Source organism: Protopterus annectens, chromosome 4.part1 (genome assembly GCF_019279795.1).
Source record: "Protopterus annectens isolate FY-2018-M chromosome 4.part1, PAN1.0, whole genome shotgun sequence".
In the NCBI taxonomy this organism is placed as follows: Eukaryota; Metazoa; Chordata; order Ceratodontiformes; family Protopteridae; genus Protopterus; species Protopterus annectens.
Genome location: NC_056734.1, coordinates 1,017,320,114 through 1,017,336,519, shown reverse-complemented (window position 1 = coordinate 1,017,336,519; position 16,406 = coordinate 1,017,320,114). Strand labels below are relative to the sequence as shown.

General features: G+C 37.4%; 1 protein-coding gene across 1 annotated transcript in view; it reads left to right on the top strand.

The window, feature by feature from the left end:
* Positions 1-16,406, top strand: part of LOC122801169 (fetuin-B-like) — a 150,441-nt gene that overhangs the window by 75,883 nt on the left and 58,152 nt on the right. The window contains exon 4 of the mRNA XM_044070732.1: positions 7,353-7,516. Within this exon, the coding sequence (XP_043926667.1) occupies positions 7,353-7,516 (164 nt within the window). The remainder of the gene's footprint in view (positions 1-7,352; positions 7,517-16,406) is intronic.

Below are 16,406 nucleotides of genomic sequence, written 5' to 3'. Positions count from 1 at the left end.
ATTTTGCTTTCATTGTATGGAAAGCCTTTTACATGGCCCACCTCATAAGTAAGGGTATCTCATACAGGGACAAGGAGGTCATAACATCCCTATATTCTTCCCTTATAAGGTCCATTATTGAGTACAATGCCCCATTTGGCATGTACCTCACAAAGCACATGCAGCAGCTGAAGAGTCCACAGAGGTTCGTAACCAGGAGAATCCAGGGCCTCAAAAATCTTCCATACACAGATAGGCTTAAAACCCTATTCCTCTACTGTGTTTCATACAGACTCCTCAGAGGTGGCCTCTGTCTGGCATACAAGGCAATCTCAGACCCCACCTTAATGGGACTGCTGCTTATCCGCAAGTCAAGCTCCACTCGAGTGACTCATACACACGGCCTCAACCTGGTCTGTGACATCAGTAGGACTTGGTGGGACAAATTTGTGTCACAGAGGCTCTCCCATGTGTGGAACAGACTCCCTCTCCACATCAATCAGAGTACCTCTTTTCCACTTTTTAAGTGCAACTGGATGGGAAATAAAAAATACATCCCTGGGATTCCACCCATATCCCTGCTGGACGGGGGCATTGGGTGCTGATTTGTCTATACATGGGTTAAACTCTTGGCTAGGCTTATAAGGGTCTCAGGGACAATAGCTTAGTAACTTCCTATGATCCTATGTTCCTATGAATGTGGACTAGTCATTGTTTTTTGGGTTTTACAGTATATACGGCAGTCTTTGGACAAGGTACCCAGACATACTGTATTGAGGATGCTTTTGTTTTAATTATCCTAGCAATCTCAATCAGTTCTAATAATTTGTCATTAAACAATTTCCATACTTATTTTCTAAAGATGTTAGGCAAGTCAAAGTCTTGTTATACTTTGTTAATCGGCAAGAAATCCCTCTTGTTCCAACTAAATTTGAATTCTGGAGCTTGATGCTTAAATGTTCAAGATGATTAAATCAGATAGCTTGAGACTTAGGAAGAGTGGATTACTATTAAGGAGTTGGGAAGACAATGCATACTTAAAATTATAATGTTTTAGGATATAAAGGATAGTGTCTGAAATGTTATTAAGGCTGATGGGTCCCTTCATTAATTTGTTATAGTTGCAAGAAGGATTATAGACAGCTTATAAAGTCACCTTCCAACTCTTTAAAGATCTCCGTGGTAAATTCAAGTACCCCACAATTATCCAGCCATCCATCCATACATACATCCATACATACAGCTAGCCCACTTTATCCAACTCCCACGTTATAATTACTGCTCACCATAATAACTGATACGGCCAATCATTGATAAAACACTTCTGCTTGGCTGGGGGATATGGTATAGGGAGAATACTATCCTTCCTTTCTTACTTAATCAAAACTGCCTGAAAACAACTGTCTGAACTCAGGAGTCAGGAAAATTAGTTGCAGTTTTTCATGTGCATAACATCCACCCACCTCCTATGTTTATAGCTTGTCTGTTGTCTAACAGCACCATATGTAACAGGAATATAGGAACCTTTCTATAAGCTACATACCATGATTCACTAATCATCTCAGTATGAAATTTGCCATGTTTTAAACTTTCCACATCTAGCTTTCTTTGTATCTGAAACTATGCAAAATACAGTGTAATACTGCAATGTCATTCACCTTTCAGCAATTTGTACCCAGATTGAATCTTCTTTACTTTAAACAGTTGACAGTTTTCATAGCCTTGCATAATTCCCCCTTATGCTTATTTCATCAATTAGTCAAGCAAATCTGCAATATTGCCATATTCTTGTTACATTCTAAATCTGTCATGTATATTCCTCTATCTTTTAACTCTTTATACAGGTACAGCATTCATTTAATCTGACACTTTAATCCCGACCTCATGCATTGCTCATATACTATTACCCAATATATTGCATGAAATTATACAAACCTTTATTTCTGTACACGTTCTTCTGAAATGATTGCTGTAGTATGTCTATTTGCATGTCTATGTTTGCTTCAAGATCCTGGCTGACAATGCACCCTTGTGATGCAGATAACATACCTAAACAAATGCTATAAAATATATTGTCCCAATAACATGAGTGTAAGTGAGTTTAGATGTATACCCTCATGTTTATAATTCGTCATTTTTGTTGCAGAATATTAATCACATATAGTAATGTTAGGTCAAATTCTTCAATAATTGATTTTAGTAAATTGTTGTCCTTTTGTATTTTCCTTTTTAAACGTCTAAGAAACAAATTCAAAGTCATTTCTTGGACTTGATGTTTTATGTCTATATTATGAGAATGTGATCATATATAAGCCGCTGTACAAAAGTAGTTTTACATTATAGGTTTATGTTATTTCCTAGAATGCCTACAACTACCCAACCAGTATTTTTAATTCCCAGTTAAAATGTTCTATACATCAAATATCCTTGGCCTTTAGGAAGCAGGTGACTATCAGTCTCAAACTATCTGTTGGCCATCTAATGACAGAATATCCAGTTATGATCATTTCACCCCTTATGGCTCATATGTGTATCTTAGTGAAATCCTGCACACTGTATAAGGTACTTTCTCAGTATATGACAATAATAGTGGATTTAACACACAGTGTACTATCTATAGGCTCAAAGGTATTCTCAGGTAAAGCTACAGTTCTGTTCTTTTTCTCTTCCCTTATGTTTGCACTGTCACATTCTTTCCAGTGCTGTACTACTTACATTTTTTTTCTTTGAATCAATGATCTGTGTGGAGTTTGCATGTCCTCCCCACGGTTGAGTTATGTTTAAAGGCATGCAGGTAGGTGCATGCATGAATGGGTGTGCCTTCTTTGAAGGTTGGGCATCTGGCTGGCACCTCAGCACCGTAAAAATCCACTGCCAATCATTAGCGGACGGGAGTTCCGCTGTGGCGACCCCTAACCAGGAAAAGCCGAAAGACATTAGTATTAAGGAAAGAGGTGAAAAATTTCTTGTAAAACTGTTGCACACTGAATTCAGTGCCACACACAAGAGGGTTTACAGAGTTTGAACTCTTTGGTGTGGCTCAAACTACAATGGTTTTTATCTAGGTTAAAATGGAACAAAAGATGCCTGTGACTCATGTTTCAGAGACCACATTCTTTCTCAGCTCTATCCCTCTTCCCTCTTAACAAACCAGTCACAGGTAAAGGCAATCTGAACAGGTAGCAAACAGCACTGGCTCTATAGATTCATATGGAACTCTTTGCTACTTAATGAGTTTGTAATATTAAATGAACAGATATTCTGCAGAGATACACATCAGTGCTGGTGCATCTTGTGTGTTACTTAACATTTCCTAGTTAAAACAGACAACAAATAGAAAACAGCTAGAAATACAAAGAACATCAGCTCTAAAATATTAAGTCCATCAGCACATCTCAAACGTAACATGAGAAACTGAGGTGCCACCAAGAAGAAGTACATAAGGTAAACAGTCCATCTCACTATCACTACAAAGTAGTTCCTTCCAGATGGCATCCTTGGAATCCCTGGTCACACAGAGAAAATGAAGACTGTATCATATTTGTTAGGAAGATCAGAAATGCTTAGAGCAGTCCTGACATTTTTATTTATAGTGACATCATTGCTGATGCTCAAGAGTTATGACTAGGTTGAGTGTACATAGAGTAGTACATTAAGTGACCACTTATGGTACTAAAAGTGCACATCTAACATCAGTGTCTGCAGCTGGAAGATATTATGCATAAGCATTCTCTGGAAAGATTTATTTAATCTAACTTACTTAGTAGTCCTTATAAGCAGTTAAAATGTGTGCAACTCAGTATCCTTTTGGAAGAATTGTGTTTACAATAAGTTCCTTGACTGTAATTTGCACTTTCTCTACTTAATAGAGATACGTCATAGCAACACTCAGAATTGCTTTGACTCCTCATCTGCTTTCCCACAGAATTAATATTGCCCAATCCATAATACCATTTTGCCCCCCCCCCCGAAAAAAGGCTGTAGACCTAAAGAGATTCACCTGCCCAGCAAAACTAATACATTTTTTTTATTTAAGTCAGTAGTTTTAATATGTAATACTATGAACAGGTGAACAGGAAGGGAGACTTCAAGTGCTGTTACACCACCTGTATCAGCTGCTGTCACCCAGATGCACAACACTTATGCAGAGTCATTAGCATGTGTCACCAAGACAGTGGCAGACACAGTACTCAGTCTATGACTTTTGCATGTAGTGCAACAGAAAAACAAGAAAGCATGTGACAGTCAAGTGCTTGGAGGAAATGCTGCACAATACAGTGAGCTTTCCTACCATCTGCTGAAGAAATTACACTGTCTTATAAACAACAACTATGTATTATGAAACATACTCCCATCCATCTGCAAACTGGACGACACAAAAAAGGTTGCCAGAATCTACCCCTACTTGTACCACTTCCTACATATCAGCATTGTCAGGTCACCAGTCCATCCAATACTGTCATTATGAAATAATGGAAGAATATGTCCTGCTGCAAACTACAGCTGATTTATTTTTGTTACTATTATTATTGTTATTATTATTATTTCCTATTTTAACTTAAAATGTACCCTGTTGCCCTGGTACCAAAACATCAGTGTTTGCTTTCCACCTGAAGTACCTGAAGGCTGACTATTCCATAGAATGAAGAGTACTAACCTTTTTATTTCAGTGTGGTGCCTGGTCCCTCATTGGTAGCTTCTTCACTTCAGGACAGTCATCATGAACCTGGTCTTCCACAGTCAGAACTATGCAGGTGAACTCAATTACCCATATTCCTTCCTGAGTTAGGTATTTGGTTTTCCTTAGGATTACTAGTTTGATGTTGTTTTAGCAATGGTCATATCTTGGCTATGCCTTCACATTTGGGGACTACATAGCAACCAATCTACATAGAATATGAGAGTTTAATACACTGGATAATGTTATAAGGTGCTACTGGATGAGCTTTACCAAGCAGGTCTTTGTTTTATTCCCGCAGTATCCATTGATGTGCTATTTAACAAAGAAAAGTGAATTTACCTCACAGTGCCCTGGGTCAGCAATTGTAGATTAGTTCACATGTGTTGAGCACTTAATGCCCTAAAAATTCATCGCATACACTGAATATGAAATTTCCCCCATGCAGAAGAGAGGGAATAATAACATCATCATGGTCCATCAAGTGCGTCCCTAAGATGAGTATCCCTGTGATCTAATCCAGTCTTACAGATAAATGTAAATGTTATGAGCCCACCTTTAATTTCATAAATGTCTGTATGTTGCTTTGTCATTTTTCCATATTTGCATCCAGATTTTGGACACACAATCTGTAAGTTCTTTTTTTCATCAGTCATGGTATTGCTGTTCGGCAATTCTACCTTGAAAGGAGTTTCCATGCAGACCATCCAAGACCGAACTGTGCATGAACCCTGTACTTTCTTCAAGTAGGGCACTAAGATGGCTGCATTTAATGCATAACTTGAAATATTACATATTAACTATTTATTTACACATTTGCAAACACAGCCCTGCAATTTGGCATTGACCATTTCCTTACACATCTGCCAATACAGCCTTAAAGTTTGGCATTAACAGATAGTCAAATTGCTTCTTCATTTGAGCATGACTTTCCATTCTCGTCAAATTACATGTGATGTCGTCTCTTATTGAATGACAATCAGATTAGAGACCTATAGGCTGGACTTTTTTGATATGCATATAACATCACTGGAGCCACTTATTTAAAAAATACATTGATCACATGCAGATCTGTTAATCATTCCTACAACTGTTTACAAACTGTTCACAAACACGACACCTTCCTGTAGATATAATCCTGTATATTCTACTCATTGAAAGCTGCTTCACTAGCATTTAGTGCTGTGATACCTGCACTGTCAACAAATGTTGTCACTTGTGCTAGAGATACAGCTTTTTGAAAGAGGTCGCTCTAATAATGGACTTTAGTTTCTGTGGCTGCAGCAACCTTAGAATGCATAAGCTCAGGAATCTGGAACACAAATCCTTTCTATAGGAGTAGTGAGGAACTCTGTCCCCACAGAAAATAAATGGTTAGCTTTTGTTTTCCAGTTTGCTGGCAATAGTTCTGAATTCAGTTTGTTACTGTTTTAGGAGTCAGTAAACTAGCTGACAAGTAGTAATCATACATTTCTTTGCAACAGCCATTTGTAGTTGCAGAAAACAAAGGCACTTTTTACTCAGAAGACAAAGATCATGTTTACATATACTATTTTTTTAATAAGCTTGTTTTGAAAGAATTTTTACATGTCATATATTAGTTGCATTGTTTTCAGTATACACAGTGTCACAGGGAGTTATGTTCACTGCTGGTTGTAAGCAAACTCTTACCAAGAACAGAAGCTGCATCTCTTTTGATTAAGTTCTCTCATACTGAATTGCAGTTGTTAGAGTAATTATTATATCAAAAAGCAGGGGATTCCAAACATCAGGTGTGAACAGGTGGACTCAGCAGAACTAAAGAAAAAGACATTTGGTGGCTAAATGTCTCTCTTATGAAGCAACTATTTAATAATAGGTTGCCTGAGTCATAGAATATCTCAGGCGGACGTTCATTATACTTAATATCTTCCAAAGTATTCATAATTACATTTGTTCTTTCTTATTTATCTCTCTGTGTGATTTTTCTATGTTGTATATGCTGTGCATAACACAGGTAATTTGAAGGAATGTATTATTATGCACCAATTAGCAAATACATGTTATTAATGTTTATAAACTTTAACGTTTTGGTAGTTGGTTAATTGTTTTAGCAAGTTTAGAGTATATCAAAGAACTGAATGCCAACTAAGTGAAATATATCAAAGGAGAGTGCAAACTAGATGCAGAACAAATTCTGAAAAATAGCATTCATTCAGTTATTATACCTTAACAGCTTTTGTATCAGTCAGAGTCATTAAATATGTCCTGCTTAATAGTTATTTATGTATTTATTTATTGACATTTATGTACTAGGAAAGTCCAACTGAGCAAAGCCCTTTTTCAGTTGAGGCCCAGGGAGAAAATATCCATTAAACAGACATCCTGGACATCATTTGTATTGTTTCATCATTTACAGTCAGTTTCATTCATGAACAACGGTTCCATTATTCAGACATGAATTACATCATTTACAGTTTTGATCAAAAATAACAGAAGCGTGGGTTCTATATGAATAGTTTTTTAAATAAAGAGCTAGAGCAGCCAAAGAAAGAATGGAGGGGAAGAAGCCAAAAAAGATAAAGGAGATGAGATGACAGAGGAGAGCATAATTACAATAATAGTACAGCAAGTATAATTATTACGTAGTAATTCATAGAAAGCCTTTCTTTTTCCTCTTTCGTAAAAGTAACTGTATTCATGGTATTTGTTTTAGTGCCTGCAAAAGTCGTTACTAGTAGGTGTCCTCACTGCCCAGTAGAAACTGATATCAGCCCTTCAATACTTAAAGATGCTAAAGAGATGTTGCAGCATGTGAACAGAGAAAGCAATGAAACAAATTACTTTCGACTCAGCAACGTGACACGTGCTTCTCATCAGGTAAGCATAGGCCTCAGACTAAAGCATAAGTGATATTAATGGTGTGATAATGCAACAGCAGGGCTTCATGTTGCACTGAAAGCATGAAATGGATATTAATCATCCAGGGTTGCTCAACTGAAAGAAGTAACATTTAGCAGACAAAAGCTTGTGGTGCCTTCTTCAAAGCAAAGTGGGGTAAGCATTTTGGTTGTCACATGGAAGGGGGAAAGATATGTATGCAGTCCCAGCATCTTGAGGAGCAGCATTGGTCAGCATGTCTGATGTATGCTTCTGCAGCTAGTAGCAGCAAAGTGCTAGCCCTATAGTAATCCATGACAGTAGCAACACAAGAGAGACACTTCTAAGGCTGCACTTCTTCTTTGGTCTCTTTTTGCTCTTCTGTTCCTCTCAATGCCCAGTTTTACATCAGTTCATTCCCTAGAAAGTAAGAGTTGTATGTTCTATTTGTTTCACCCATGGATGAAGGTCAACTGAAGGAAGCATCACTATCATCTGCTCAGAAAACTGGGTACTTTTTCATTCAAGCCCTACCATTTCCCCAGTATCTGGGAGAGACAGTCTCCTCCTTCTGCAAGAGGCTTTCCATTAATCACCCTGCCCCCTTGAAGGCCAACTATTTCTGGTTTCCATCACAGATTTTAAAATTGAAACTATACTTTTGGGCATGCTCCTATACCCTCTACTAAAGACAAAGATAGATGTAAAAATAATGGTGAAAAATCTCATTATGTACATATACATGAAGTCACAGTCGGGCAATGGACATTTTCAAAATGCCTGACCAATTCAAGCTACATATTTTACACTTACTTGCAACTACATATTTTATTTTATTTTATTTTATTTGTATTTGTTGACCAGGAAAGAATGACTGGTATCAAATGCCCTTTTGCAGAAGAAGCCTGAGGAGAAATGTTCCACATTTACATTCATGAGTTACAAATGACAACATACATACACATTTTTAGTACATTTCTTCATTTTACATTGTAGATAATATTATGTATTGGCTTACTATAGAATGCCTTCATACATAGTACTTAGTAGTGTAGAAATTGCTATGTCAAGAAAAGAAACAGTAGAGCAAATAGAAAAACATTGATTTACATTTGCATTTACTTTTGGTAAAAATGCGAAGGAGGAAAAAAACTAAGAGCAGTGAGGAAATTAAAGAAATAGAGAATTATTGATTGCTTACAGTAAGGAAAGAAAGGGAAGTTGTACTAAGGTCCTCATGATAACATGAATTAGGTAGGAGGAGATGTGCTGTTGTCAAAGGTACTGTAGCTGAATAAGTTTACTTTGATAGGTATTAACCAGGTGATACTTCAGTTTTAATGTCAGTGACTGTGACTGTTGACTTTTATTACTTCATAAACTAGATTATAAGTAAACCAGTCTTTAATTAAACATATTCATTTGCTCTGGAAGTATAATGTTTGATCCGCTAATACTATAAGAGTCACAAAATAGCTAATGAGAGCAGGAGAAAATAAGCACTTGAAAGCATATTTACCTTAAAAAGCCTTAACATTTAGTATCTGATTTCCACTACCTTTCTGTTACTCACAAAGGGAAATATTTAACTCCCTAAGTCTATCATATGACACAGCTATGGCACATGATGAAATTGCTTTGTAATGTTTTCATGTCTTTACATACAAAGTACAGACCTACTGTTAAATAGCATACATTGACTAGATTGATTTTTGATCTAACAAGGATCTTATATTCTAACAAGATTGCCTCTAAGATTCTGTATTCTCCATACCTGAATATAAAATTTAGTGTATAATTTGCTTCATTACAAGTTAACTCATTACTGTAAAACATTACAATCAACACTCCCACTCTGATACTAGTCAGGCAACTGGCTAATAAAATATTAGTGGAATAGAGCTTTTCTCCAGAGTGTCATTCCAGGAGGTGATATCCTTCTGTCCCTGTCATGCAGTGACCCCAGAATTGATTATATGAACAGTAAAAGGGCTGTACCCATTGCATATTGATGCAAGGGACATTGGCACATGAGGAAAAGTTATGCATGTGCTTGTGAATACAGTTTCTTTAGATTAAATATTTATTCTGTATGAGCCAGACTTATGTATTTATTGAACTACCAGTAGAGTCTTATTTATGCAACATTTTTTAACATATTCATTGGCCTCTGGTTTACCAACTCCCTGACAACATGGAATCCAGCCTTCCCTTCTCCCTGTTGCTATCTTTGCAGATCTAACAAACCAAAAGAATAAATTATAAAAATATATGTACACAAGTCAGTATGATGTAAGAGCAAGCAGAAAATATGAACTGCTGTCTAGATGTGTGAGCTCAAACCAACCACAGTCAGACTGGAATCACATTGCTCAACCACAGATCAGAGCACAACAGAATTACTGGCCCTGCTTTCAAAGCCATTCTCCATCTCATTGTAAAATCAGTAGCCAGTAGTGTAAGATTACCCACAGTAATTGCAATTTAACTAAACTACTACATTCACATGCACAAACAATAATTTCCAGGAGAGGTTAGTAATGCCTTTCATTGCTGCAACACTTTCTTGTTTTACGGATACTGCCCCGGACTCTACCATGCTTACAAAATAAGCCAAATAAAATATAACAACTGTTGGCAGGTCAAAACCAATCCGACATGGCTCCTCTCCCTTTTGAGAGGTTAATTAACTTCTTCTTGACTAGCTTCTAGCTAAATTAATTATTGGGCTTTAGGTATTACTACCTAATGAGTGCATGATTCAACATTCAAAGCAAAAAATAAGGACAAATTCACAAGTGTGAAGCAGTCCTGTGGCAAACAAAAACAAGCATTGAAGGACTAACTGAAAAAGGCTAACAGGATACTGCTGCCTCCTGATTCATTGCTGAAAATTTAAATGAACCAATGGCCTTTATGGACTGTTTAGAAAATTTCATAATAAGGCACAATGCACGTGTTTTGTGTGTGTGTGTGTGTGTGTGTGTGTGTGTGTGTGTGTGTGTGTGTGTGTGTGTGTGTGTGTGTGTGTGTGTGTGTGTGTGTGTGAGACCATTGTTTTACCTTTTAAATAATGCTGCAGTCAAGAAACCTTTCCCCTACAAAAATGGTTGCAGGTTTGCACATCTAAACAACTACATATTCTGCACTCTTATTGACATATTTTTCCACAACATTTTATATGTTATATAATACCTGTTGTATTTCAAAGAAAACCCCCAGCTGCAAGTTGAATACAGTTTTGTACAATGTACATTTTTTGAACTAGTTGCACGTTTGTTTAAAGTCCTAAAAGGGAGATCACATGGAAATGGAAGTCATTGTACATTGGGTTCTGGTGTGTTTTATGGTTATGCCCATGTCAAAGAAAGTAACCACTTTTGCTGATCTACCAAAACATATTCATGCTGCAGCATCTGGATATTATTCATGGCCATCAGATTGCATGCATATGCTAATATGGGGCCACTGGTCCCTACTAATGACCTGCTCTACAGCATTTGACCCTTTCTTCCAATACAAAGAAGGATCCTCCATCACCCAGGATACTGTCCTTCAAAATCCCCAGGCCTGGTTGTCAAACTCATGTCCCAGTGAGCTAAATACACTGTAATTATATAATCCCTTATTTTTCTGTGAGTTATTTGATAGGATTTCCAGTGATATGTAATTTCAGTATCATTCTTGACAACACATTTGACATACCCAAAGTATGTAATATATTCCTCCACTCTTAGTCATTGCAAGAGACCCCACTTTGATAAGAAATGTTTAGTAAGTATGCCAGACATCATGAGTGAAGATTAGGTCATGTGCAGGAAAACAAGATGAAAAGTCAGGTACACAAAACTGAGCAATGAGATATCCACTTATAGGGTTCTTTAAAACAATTAAGTATACCAACACATCTGAACTTAACCATGTGACGTCCAAGATAATATTTTAGTTATTAATATTTAGGATTTTAATTTAGACAAAGACAAAAAGTTCAAAGAACACAGTATTGGCTCATAAACCAGGACTGAGTGCTTTTGATGCAAGGTAGTTTGTTACAAATAACTTGTGCTTTGAAAACAATTATTGGCATATGTATCAAAACCCTTTGGTGGAAAGCTTTCTTTTAGTAATTGTGATGTATTTTTTTCATAACTTTAAAGACTGGCAGGTCCATAATTCTTCCATTTGCAAATAAGGATTACAGTTATATTCATTCATTCTTCAGGAACAATACCATATATCAAAGAAAGGTAAAAAATATAGGTTACAAGTTCAGCCACAGACTATACCAAATTATGCAAGCTCATAGTTTGGTGGCATTATCCAAACTAGTACATTTGACTGCTTTAAATACAGTGTTTAAAGAAATACATCAGATCCATTATTTCATAAAAAACAATATTTAGGCTCTACTGTGTATTTTATTTTTGCATTTTTTTAACTGGGTAGGTACATTGTTCCAAGGATCCTTTTCAGACACAACTTGATCCATACAGGCAGACAATTTTGAGAGTTCAACAGTTTAAACTGTCACATTCAAATGTGATAAACACATGGCAGTGAATGATAAATGACAGTATTACAATGTCAGCAACAAGTAAGTGGCATTGCAATTCCAAGAATAAGCAATTAGATATAGTAAAAAACAGATTAAGTATAGATAAATATAATTATATGCATAAAAGGTAAAAGAAGCAACAGACCACGGCTGTAGAGAATGTAAAATAGTTTAATCCACAATGAACATAGAATGGTAAGCGCTTTCGTGGACCAAGCTACTTCATCAGGCATTGAAACAAAGTATAAAATTCCTTTATATATCATCCTACACTCACTAATTGGGACCCCACCTTAATTTAAAGACACAGGTCATTCCATGTGCAAATGAAAGACGGCATATAAAAACAGCATATAAAAACAGTATAAAAAACAGCATATAGGAAACAACTCATTTAAAAACATGAACCAACATTTTTAAAAACTAAAACACACCAAAGGTATATTAATATTTCACTTTATCAAGTCTCTTCCTAGAAGAATTGGCTTGATGTTCATTTTGTCATTAAGCCCCCCGCCCATACTTCAAAAGCATAACTGACTGTTTGGGGGGTGGAATATTTGTCACTGATCAGCTTGGAAGCAAAGGTATTAAGAAAAAGAGTTACTTCCATGTGAACAGGGAACCAGTATTGTTCATTATAGGAGATAGGTGAATGATTCTGAGCATTTTCTTCTCTTTTTTCTGTAAAATATCAAGATTTTATACTGTTTGAAGTGCAGTAACTGTAAGAGAGTAATCTAATCTGGGCAGTAGTATGTTTCTGGCTTGTTTTAGGTTCCTTAAGTAAAAGATGCAAGATCTTGTTAATGACACCAACATTTTTAGACTGTCCTTCCACATGTGGTGGAAAAGACAGAATGGAATCAAGGTATTTTTGACATATAACAGGAGGGAATGTCCAAGTGGGTCTCATTTATTTGGTGGTGTGGTCTGTGTTAATGTTTTATAGGTCTAGAATATAATAATGAGTCTCCACACACTTTTACTTTTCTTACAATACCAAATGGTATATGAACATCCTGCTCCAGTTGCTATAATATAAATCAAACATCTGAACGTCCTACTATTATTTTGACAATATGACAAAGTATCTAACATATTCGTACTGTTGCTATACTATAGTAAGGTATCTGCACATATTTCTATTGTTCTTATAATATTAGACTGTAATACTAATTACAGACTGTAATTGTAATTCCATTTGCAAATAAGGATTACAGTTATATTCATTCATTCTTCAGGAACAATACCATACATCAAAGAAAGGTAAAAAATATAGGTTACAAGTTCAGCCACAGACTATACCAAATTATGCAAGCTCATAGTTTGGTGGCATTATCCAAACTGCTGTTGTTCTTACTGGAAGGTATACATATCTTTACTGTTCCTGTAATACGACAATCATCTGAAAATCATGCTACTGTTCCTATAATATAACAAGGTATCTTATCATCCTTCTACTGATCCTGACCCCCAGGTGGGGTAGAGGGATAAAAACCTAACTTTGACCCGGGTGAGATGATTTCTACTAGCAGCTCAGACAACTGATAGGCTGGCAAGGGAGACTATGTGACACCTAGCCTGACAGGGGCAGAGTTTGGTGAATCCTGGCTAGTCAAATCAGAGGACAGTCATATCACCAAAAGAAGCAGAAGGAGTAAACTGTGGCTTCTAGAGCTAGTAGCAGTAGTCCCCTGTCCTTCATGCAAAGGAGAGCATCGGCACAGACATGGGAGAGCATAGGCAACCCCTATGGTGACACAGGTGGGCATGTCACCACCAGGGGCTAGAGCTAGGACTATAATACAAAAATGATCTCATGGCCAGAATGCTGATGATAGCACAAAGAACCTCTGATATCTGCCTGTATGACTACACCCACACAGGACTCCCTGACAAATTATTGTGGAAATGATTAACAAAGACATAGGCAACCTTCAGACACTGGACCTAACCCAGTTTGTCTTTGTCAAGGAAAGAACATGCCTAATAAACCTGGTGGACTTCTTTGAAGGATCACCAAGGAGAAAATGATGCAGGCTGCCTACCTGGACCTGGCTAATGTATTTGATACTATACCCCATTTTGGTATAGCTGACAAACTCACTAAAATGGAAATAAACCTCAACATAACTCACTGGTTTGCACGGGTGGATTATAGACAGGACCTGCGAAGTCAGAGCTGGGGATATCATCTTCACTAAGAAACTGGTCAACTGTGGTGTACCTCAGAACTCTGTGGTGGGACCGCTCCTATTTGGCATCTATTTCATGGAGGTAAAGGCCAATGTCAAAGGCCTTTGGCTGACCAGGTTTGCAGATGATTGTAAATTGGTAGCTATCAGACATTCCCCCATGACACAATTATCTTACAAGGGGGTCTAGCACAGACAAATGACTGGTACCAATGTCATGGACTAAAACTCATGCCAGGAAATGTATTACAGTGCTTTTTGGGAAAACTGACACCTAGGCTAATTACTCCATCAGTAAGATACCCCCAAGGGATTTGGGAACATATGCAGACAGTAATCTGGCCTTTGACCAACATGTGGCCAAAGTAATAAGAAAATCATTCTGTGTCACCCAAAGTGCATAGCATTCAGATCTATGGAAGTCAAACTGTCACTTTATTTGTCCCTTATTTGATCCATCATTGAGTATATTACCCCTTTGTCATGTACCTGGCCAAACATATGCAACATCTGGAATACCCACAAATGTTCCTTACCAAGAGAATCCAGGGTATAAACCTTTACAGATTACCTTAAAGCCCTATTTCTATACTCTGTCTCCTACAGCTCACTCAGAAGCAATCTATGCCTGGCATACAAGGCATTGATAAATCCAGCTCTGATGGACCTTTTGCACATCCACAAAACAAACAGCATCAGAACAACTATTTTTTTTAAACTGTGTTTTACTTGTATTCTGCTTTTAACTGCATATTTAAACTATGAAAGAGACCATAGCTGTATCTCTTGTGAGTCACACAGAAATTAAAATTCCCCCCACTTTCCCACCCTGGTGCTGTTATCTTTTTAAACTCAACTGCCTTTCTAGCTGCCTGCCTCTTATGTTAATTTGATGATCAATAATGACATAAGAAACCTCCAGAAACTGGATCGAACCCAACTTGGTTTAGTCAAGGCCAGGCAATGCCTACTCAGCCTGGTGGATTTCTTTGAGAAGGTCATCAAAACAATAGATGAGGCCAAAATAGTTCACACTGCCTACCTTGACCTGGCCATGGCATTTGGCACAACACCCCATTCGGCCATTGTTGACAAACTCAAGAAGTTAGGTAAAAACCCTTATGTTACCTGGTGGATAGCCAGATGGCTCACAGACAGGACCCGGAAAGTTAAAAATTTGCTGGTGATTGCAAATTAGGAGCAGTAATAGAATCCCCCACTGACACAAATGTTCTCCAGGAAGGGGTGACACAGACAAATAACTGGTATCAGAGCCATGGACCAAATGTAAATGCCAAGAAATGCATAATAGTATCCTTCAGGAAGTCATCCATCTCTTGCAACTATCATATTGACAACACAACCCTAACAGTTGACCAAGTAGTCAGGGATTTGGGGATGCAGAGACAGTAGCAGCCTTTGACCATCACGTATCTACAGTACTGAAGAAATTATGTTATGTTGTGCCACTTACAAATAAATGTATGGCATCTAGGTCCAAGGAAGTCATTGTTCCACTGCATATGACATTCATCAGACCTGTCATTGAATACAATGCCCCCTTTGGTAATATACCTAACCAGGCACATCCAGCAATTGCAACATCCATAGAGGTTCTTCACTAAAAGAATACCGGGAGTAAGTAACATGTCCAGTGCAGACCACCTCAAGGCCCTATCCCTGTATTCTATCTCCTACAAGTAGTTGAGGGGAGATTTATGCCTGGCATACAGGGCATTGTCAGACCCCACCCTGATGGACTTCCTGCATATCCACAAAAAAAAGCCGCATCATAATTACCCATTCTAAAGACTTAAACATTGGCAGTGATATAAACAGAACCTGCTAGTACAGGTATGTATCCCAGAGATTAATCTTTCTCTGGAACAGGCTCCCCATCCATGTGAAGTAGAGTTCTTCCTTAATCCAATTCAAGTGTAACTTGGACAATTTGATGGGGAACAGGAAATTCACCCCTGGTTTGACACACATGTCTCTAATGGACACAGGTATCCTGTAAATGGCTCATCTCCCAAGCTCCTGCTTACACTTATCAAGCATACCAGAACTTGTCAGAGATTTGGGATGCATAGCTAGACTTAAAAAGATCCTTGTAGTCATTAGTCCAGTACACACC